Source organism: Mycteria americana, chromosome 4 (assembly GCF_035582795.1).
Source record: "Mycteria americana isolate JAX WOST 10 ecotype Jacksonville Zoo and Gardens chromosome 4, USCA_MyAme_1.0, whole genome shotgun sequence".
NCBI lineage: Eukaryota > Metazoa > Chordata > Aves > Ciconiiformes > Ciconiidae > Mycteria > Mycteria americana.
The window spans coordinates 46152187-46160813 of NC_134368.1; the positions used below are offsets into that span (position 1 = coordinate 46152187).

General features: G+C 46.1%; 1 protein-coding gene across 1 annotated transcript; it reads left to right on the top strand.

Annotated features, from left to right (window-relative positions):
- The first annotated feature begins 3673 nt into the window (after positions 1–3673).
- Positions 3674–6136, top strand: NPY1R (neuropeptide Y receptor Y1). The gene is made up of 3 exons (XM_075499249.1): positions 3674–3711; positions 4340–5177; positions 5298–6136. The coding sequence occupies exons 2-3, from the start codon at positions 4479–4481 to the stop codon at positions 5754–5756; spliced, it is 1158 nt and encodes a 385-aa protein (XP_075355364.1). The 5' UTR covers positions 3674–3711; positions 4340–4478; the 3' UTR covers positions 5757–6136.
- Positions 6137–8627: the final 2491 nt, after the last annotated feature.

Below are 8627 nucleotides of genomic sequence, written 5' to 3' on the forward strand. Positions count from 1 at the left end.
GAGGTATGCCTGCACTTTCCTTTCTCACATCGAGGACTGCAGTTACAATGCTGTTGAGCCGAGCTCCTGGAAATACAGTGTAAACATCAACCTCAGTGCTGGATTCTGAAACCTTCCCAGCAGGCTCATGCTGCAAAAAATGTTACAATCATTTATTATGAGCAACTAAAAATTTTTTTAGCTATAGTTAACATGGTTCCTCACTTGAGAGTTATCCACAACGTAACAGTGTCACCTATAAGAGGGGTATGCCTAAAGGTAAGAATGTAAGAGACTGTAACTCCTTACGCTTGAAAAACTAATTTGGAGCCTTGGAAGAGTTAGGGCACTTCTGTTTTCCAAGAAATCCAAACTCTTAATACAGCCTGCAGGGTTTGTCAGGGCATTTTTAAAGTGCTGCTTAAGTTTGTGTGGGTAACTTCTCTCGGACTTCTGTACTGGCTTCCAAACTCGCTGGGTTTTACGCCTATTGAAGTAGATCTTCTGCAGCAGTGCTTTTTGTGAGGGAGAGAGCAAGGTATTTCAGGATCATGAAAAGAGCAAATGGAAAATAAAATTTTCCATTTTGCTTTTTATGAATTTGTTCAATAAACAGTAAACTATCCTCCTATATCTGGTAGCAGTTTGCAGAGCTACTCATGCCAGCTGCATGAAAAAAAAAAGTCTGGTTGCTGGAAACTAGAGTTTTCAAAAGAAGCAGAAGAGCTGGTAAGGCAACAGCCACCACCTTTCGAGCTCTGCATCTCACTATGGACATTTGTTCTTTATTTTCAGGGGTCCATTTTCCTTCCAGCTCTCTGGAGTATCCCACTGCTCTGTATGAACCTGCAGAAATGCTGTTCTTTTTCCACGGGTCATACAGGATGATGAACCACTTGGCTGGGATGAATCAGAAAAATACCCACAAGGGCCACAGTGACAGCTGTACTTTCTTGAGCTTTGATACTTTATTGACTTAATTTACTTTTAAAATAGTTTCTTATTGCTTCTAGCTGAAGAAAAATAGCAAGAACAGCAATTTGACAACTATTAATCCAGTCATCGCTCTCCATGATAAATACAGAGCAGAAGCTAGCTGTACTGGTTTAAAAGCCAACCCCGAACTTTGTAACTTGCTCCTCATACTTAAAATTGCCTCCTCGTCCACTTTCCAACAAAGCTTCTACTTCTATCTTTAGTTTGGCCACAAGATGGCAATAACTTGCAGACAAAATGCTGGAACGGCCAGGCAGCGACTTGAAACGGTCTGCCTTTCTGAGCTTCTCCCTGCGCTCTCCCCCCTCCTCTTTTGTTTCAATATTTAATTGCATTTATTTCGGAATTACTAGGCAACCCACCCCCAGATGTGTAATTTAAAGGTGATGTGCTTGCAGTGAGATTTTCAGGATCTGCTCAGCACGGCACCATCATGTGATACTGGGATAAGGTGGAGTTCGGCTTTAAGGGGGTGTCTCCAAGCCTTCCTCAGCAATCTTTAGGATCTCAGCTGGAGGAATACCAGAGGAGCCTTCCCCTTTCCCCACTCCTTCTTCTCCATCCAGCCTCCTGAGCCAGCCCCTGAGCAGATCACAGGCGGGCAGAGCAGTTGCAAGGTGAGTTTCCCCTGCGGTGGCTTTCCCATGACTGTGGGTGGTTGTGTGCTGGTTCGGCTGGTGTTTGCTTGCTCTCTTAGGTGCAGATGACAAAATCCCAGGGAGGGGTAGGCTCCAGCTCGGACGTGCAAGTGGCCGGGTGAACCATCAGCTTGGGCTGACAGCGTTTTGTGCTTCCTTTCAAAGAGCTGCAATAGTTTTTACAGTGTATTTCCACTCACCTCGCAGCACGTTTATTTCACCCTTTCTGTTGGTGCTAAACTTTTGACCAAAATCCTCCTGGAGCGTTGGAAGGGTACATGCGGCGGGGGAGACTGTGCAATCACCCGGAGGGGTCTGCGGAGCTGTGGGCTCGCCCCACCCCATGCCAGCACCCAGGATGGGGACGGATCTCCCTCCTGGCTTGGCAGCTGGTGGTGTAGGGGACAGGGAACCGTGCAGCTGTCCAGGAGATGCAACTTCATCCCCTCCTGATGTCTGGTCCATTTTGGAGAGGTGGGCAGGGAGGAAGGACTCCTTGTCACTTGCCAGCAGTGCTGTGTTTCTGAGCTGGTTCCCAGGCGTACTCTTAGGTTGCATCTCTGCTATGGGGAGAGGCGAGGGAAGAAGGAGCGGTGGCATTTTCTGGTTTTGAGTTTGATATTTAACAAATAAGCAAGAGCAGAGCTTGACTAAGGGAAAAGAAAAACCAAGAGCCTGAAAGCTAGGCCACCTCATTGCTGGGTGCGGTGAGGTCCCAGCTGGTGAGAAAACCTGCCCAGTTCTCTCCTTGCAGGATATGGCTCCTCACCCACTCCACTCCTGCCATCGTCCCATCAAGTCCCAGGGCTGGACTGCCCACCTCGTGCTGTACGAGTGGCAGTGGAGATCGTGATTAAATCCAGATGTGGATTTTCGGGCTGGGCTAAAGCCATACTGTTGGAAATGGAGGAGTCCTGACTCTCCGCATCACCTGCACGCTTGCCCTTAGGGTAAAGCACCCAATTCTGGCTCTGGCTGAAGCGATGCTTTAAGAGGCCCTGGGGGTGGGAGGTTCTTTCTTGGACTCTAAAACAGACTTCGTGGACTAGGGAGACCTGACAAATTTAGTTAGCAGAGGCAGCAGGTCTGAGAGATAATGCTCAGGTGCGTGCCTAGCTAGCTTGAAAATCAGAATAGCCAAACCTCAGGCAGAGATGCCTTTTGTCTGAAGCCACTGATGTTAACTTTGACAGTAAAATGTCACTCAGAGGCAAGCTGTATCACCTGTCGTGGTTTCTTGTAGCCACGTGGCTACATAAAGAGCCAGCAGAGCCAGCTGAGGTGAGCTCGTGATGTGGGTGACAAGACACGGTGTTGGCATGGTCCTCCTTTTGCTGACCCTCAGGAGGAGCTGGGGCTGCAGACCCAGCCCTCACAGGCTGGCTCTGCCCCAGCGAGGAGGCAGCCCCAGCTCTGGTCCCCAGCATGCGGCTGGTTAAAAGGGTGTCTGCCACCAGTTAGACACAAAGACGATTCTGCTCTGGAGACTTAGATGGCACTGAGCTTTATTCCAAATATCATTTAAGACCAAAAGCTCACCCGTTAAGGGTAACTTTTAATGAAGTACATGTTAGTGGGCAATGTTTTTACAGCTTTTGTGATCAGTGCCGTATGGAGCCGGGTTTGAAACCCACTTGTGTGAATTTTAAGTGGCATTACTTTCATTACCATAATCTAAGGTTAAGTGAGCAATAAATTTAGCTCATGGGAGAGTGGGCAGAGGGAAAGTTCCAGATTCAGTGCGGCTGCCACTAATGGTGAGTTGGAGTAAAGGTGTGTCAGGTTATTTGATTTCTTTCTTTCTTTCTTCTCTTTTTTTTTTTTTTTTTTTCCTCCTGAACACATATGCCTGAGTTTCTCTGATTTTAAAATCCAAGGCCTTGCAAAGGGGTGGTTATTTAGGCATGCCTATTTGTGTTGCACAGGTAAAGAAATTTTCTGCGGTGTTTAATTTTTGCTATTTTTTTGTCTTTTGTCTCGTTTTGTTCTTTCTTTGCTGCACAGCCCTGCTAGCTGGGATTAAGGTGGTCAGAGCTCCTGCTTTGCCTTTGACTCAGTGCCAGTGCTGCTGCGGGCACTCGGCCGCTCGACATCAAGCGTATGTATTAGGTAAAAAAGAGTGCAGCAATTTTTGGCATAATTTTTCCGCCCCTCGCATCAGTCAGATGGGGTCCCCCGCTTAAGCGATGGCTGGATGTAATTCCACTTGGAGCAGCTTGAGAAAGCAGACCTTTGCAGATTAAACTTGTAAAAAGGAGACGCAAAACGCCAAGTAAAAGCCTCGCTGGTGGGAGACGGAAATTGCTTCTCAGCCCGTTATTTCGTGCAACTTGTGCCGGCGGGAAAGGGCGGGAAGGGGCCGCGGGAAAGGGCGGGAAGGGGCCGCGTCCCTCGCTTGCAGGGCTGCAGTCGCGCCCTGCCTGCTGCCGCTCGGCCCCCGGGCTGCAGCCCCCGCTCCCGCCCCGGCCCAGCCGCCGCCACCGCCCTCCTCCCGCGGGGGGCTTCCGCGGCCGCCGGGCCGGCCGTGCCCCCGCGGGGAGAGCGGCGGAGCCCGCCCGCCGGGCCGGCCATGCCCCCGCGGGGAGAGCGGCGGAGCCCGCCCGCCGCGGGCAGGCGAGGCCGGGGCGGCCCCGCTCCCCCGCGGGACCCGGCCGCGCCGCGGCTCCGCGCCGGGGGGCGGGCGGCGTGGCCGGGGTGACCGGCCCTGCTCCTTCCCTTCTCCCCAGGTGGTGCGCGGGAGATGCGGCGGCGAGGAGCGGGCCGGGGCCGGGGTCTGCTGGCAGGCTGACGGGCGCGCTGGGAGCTGCCGGAGCGGCGCGGGTGAGAGCGGCGGCTGTGAACGTCGCCCAGCGAGGTGGAAGCGACATGAATACTTCGGCTCTCGCCCCCCTGGGAAATGTTTCCGGTCACCTGAATTCTTCGGGGAGGAACTCGCAGGTCTTGCAGTTTGAGGATGAGGATTGCCACGTGCCTTTGGCCATGGTCTTCGCTTTGGCCTTGGCTTACGGGACTGTGATAATTCTGGGAGTCTCCGGCAACCTGGCCTTGATTGTCATTATTTTAAAGCAAAAGGAGATGCGCAACGTTACCAACATCCTCATTGTCAACCTGTCCTTTTCTGATCTCCTAGTGACCATCATGTGTCTTCCCTTTACCTTTGTGTATACCTTAATGGACCACTGGATTTTTGGGGAGGCCATGTGCAAATTGAATCCTTTCGTGCAATGTGCCTCAATCACCGTCTCGGTCTTTTCTTTAGTGCTCATTGCTGTCGAACGCCACCAGCTGATCATCAATCCCCGAGGCTGGAGACCGAACAACAGACATGCCTACCTGGGGATTGCTGCCATATGGATTTTAGCCACAGCTTCCTCTTTGCCTTTCCTCATCTACCACGTGTTAACGGATGAACCCTTCAGAAACATAACATTTGATGAATATAAGGACAAATACGTGTGTTTGGACCTGTTCCCCTGGGACACTGCCAGGCTTTCTTATACCACGACGCTTTTGGTGATTCAGTACTTTGGACCGCTTTGTTTTATATTTATTTGCTACTTAAAGGTAAGAGAGAATCCCCTTGCGATATGTACTTCTTCCTGTCTGAAGTTTGTTTATCCTTGCAGAGATGATGGTTGTAGGTTAAATTATCCCACATGTTTCTCTTTGTTGAATTTCCTGCAGATATACATACGACTGAAAAAAAGGAACAACATGATGGACAAGATGAGAGACAGTAAGTACAGATCCTCTGAAACCAAAAGGATCAACATCATGCTGATCTCAATAGTGGTCGCATTTGCAGTTTGCTGGCTGCCTCTCACCATCTTCAATATCGTGTTTGATTGGAACCACGAAATTCTGCCTGTCGCTACCTGCAGCCACAACCTGTTGTTCCTGATTTGCCACCTCACCGCCATGATCTCTACCTGCGTCAACCCCATCTTCTACGGGTTTCTCAATAAGAACTTCCAAAGGGACTTGCAGTTTTTATTTCATTTTTGTCATTTCCGCTCCCGTGAGGAGGATTATGAGACTATAGCTATGTCCACCATGCACACAGATGTTTCGAAAACCTCTTTAAAGCAGGCAAGTCCAGTCGCATTTAAAAAAATAAATAGCGATGATGATGACAAAATATAAAGACGTAATAAAAATTCTACACAAACTGCTGGAAGTGTGATCGCGGGTGAAATGTGTCCAAGGACAAGCACAATTACATAACGAGTACAAAATGGGTAATGTTTTTCTTCTTTTTCCAAGGAACTCTGGTTGTTGTCACTTTGAAATTCTACGCTGTGCATTTTTGCCCCTTTTACTGCTTTAATGTTTGCAGCAGTTATATCTGAATCTTATTACAAGGTGTAGTCGGACCTGCTACTACCTATGGTTTTCACCAGCTGTCTTTTGTTCTGTTTTCTTTGTACAGCTATGTGCTTTAGCACAAAGATATATTTATTGATTTTTTTCAAAGTAGTTTTCAGGAGTGTCCATCTAAGACCGTTAGAAACAATATGAACCACAGGGAGGCTGTCACTACAGAGGACACCCATCCCAGCACAAAATTAGGACATCAAAGAGTTCTTCTTCTTCTTCTTCTTCTTCTTCTTCTTCTTCTAATCTGGCTTTTGATCGATGTTAAAATCCTGTAAAATCAGTGTAGGCATGCAGAAGATGATTCTGTGAAACCTCTAGAATATGTTAAATACATTTGTCTTGTTCATAGAGGCAATTCAGGCTGTAATCACTTAGGTTCAAAGACAGGATTAAGAGAGAAATTCTGTTCTCATTTACGAGAATAAAACCCTACAGTAATTCCACAGAGCACAATGGGATAACTCTGATGTTTCACCACAGCAAATGAAAGCACAAATGGGCCTTTCGAACCAACTGATTATAGCTGATTTTAATAATACAGGCTTTTTAATTTAAAAAAACCCAAACCCCAGTTTCATTTGCCATCACTGACAGGAGTTAGTGTTGCTGGGATGAAATGTGCTGTCCTTCCCAAGCCTATGAACCATGTGAATTCTCCTTGAGACCTATGTCCAGAATCTAAAGGGAGAAGGGACTGTTCATTGTCTGTACAAGGTGCAATTCCATCCTCGCAGGTGACAGTGAAAATCAGGTCTGGTATTAAAAAAATAAGCTTTAGCTACCTGAGTCTTTTCATAATAATTACTGCTGATCTGTATAAATTATGTAGAGCCTCAAATATTCTGTGTTCAGATGCAATGGTATAAACCTGGAGTATCTCCAAGACAATGGATGGTTTAATCAAGATCTACAAAATTTAAGAGGAAGATATGGATATAGTTTGGGTGTAATTAGTATGTTTAGCTTCCAAACTCACAGGTTCCACAGGTGGTTGAAGTGCAGAAATATTTGCCAAATATACACAATAGAGCTCTGTGTGTTATTGCTTAAAATATATATCCTCTAATTACGCAAAATATACATGACTAGATCCCCAGCTGAGGGAAACCCGCATAACTTGACTGCTGTAAATGAAAATACAAAAATATCAGCCAACTGAGGTTCTGTGTCATACAGTCTACTTTGCTGTATAATCAATGCCTTTTTGAATAATCAGCTTTTTAAAATACAATATAGACCCTACTTTCTTTTAGCAAGGTCACTTTAAACTATTCTGGAAGAGAAGAGCGTGTTTAAAATGGGTATAAATGTAAATGTAGCATAAATGGAAATCTGACCTGATATCTTTCTGAGCAAGAAGATCTCAGGATGTGATGGTGAATTTAATATGTTCTAAATTTGACATGGATAAATGCCTAAGAAATGAAAATTATTTGGTTTGCCAGTATTTAAAAGTCAAAAACTGTGCCTTGTGCTGTCTTACAAATAGTGTAGAATATTAAAGTAGCAATGTGTTCTTGTGCATTATAATTCCATTTATTTCTCTACTGGCAGATAATTTAATTAAAAAGGAGGTTTCTGTGGTTGAGAACAGAGAGGGAATGTAGAAAATGAATTATAAGACAGAACTTTCTTTCAGAGCTTTGCCGTTTTGTATTTTATGAGATTTCCCTTTTCTTTGTGGTTCTCTGTGGAGTGTGTTGCTAATAATTTGACAAGAGTCTCCTGAAATTATTCCCCTGTTACTTTACGATAATTTTCATATGCTAAGGGATGTGTATTTTCACAAAGAGATACAATGTAGAAACCCAGCCATGTTTTTTCTGTTAAGAATGTCACAGTAGGTTTTTCCCAGTAGAAAAAAAATCACAGTGAATTTTATGGTTTTTTCCCATTTTTGAAAAAAGCACTTTCTTCCAATCCAGTGGAAGAAGAAAACAGAATTATTTGAGAAAGTTTGCAGTCAGTTTGCTGGAAATTTTTGATCAGGCTGAATTAGGTGTTTATACAGAGTAGGCGTTGAAGTAAATTTAGAGGAACCTCCTGGTGCACAGAGACCTAAAACTGGTGTGTCCTAAGATTCGGAGGCCTCCAGTAGGATAGCAACATAATTCCTCCTATGTCAACCTTTCTCCTGCTTGAGGTACGGTCTCAAATCATACAGCCCCTCTGCTACCGTCTCATGCTGTGTCCTGAGACTGCGTCGGGTGTTTTTTGCCTACCAACACCTGATAAACAAGGTGAAGGGCAAGTAGGAGCATTCCTTCAGCTTGTCCGTGTTAAGCTCAGGAGCCATTTTTCTGCTGCACTGCTGTCCTAGGACCAGGCTTCTCGTATACGTTTCCTCACTTGCCTGCAAGAAGCCTTTCTGAGCTTTAGCCTTCTTTCTTTAGCCTTTCTGAGCTTAGCCTTCTGCTAAGGATGCAGGCTAGCTCATAGTCATACGAACAGCATGGGGGATGCTGCCTGAAACGACAGTGGAAATGAACACAGTGTAAAGAGTGTTCAGCAGGAAAATGCATTTGGAGAATTTCAGACGCCAAATCATTGCTCTTCTGAAGAATTTGTTACGAGGACAAAGATAAAGGTAGTGCTGACCTGACATCTGCAGGGTGTAGATGACATCTACTGAGAGCA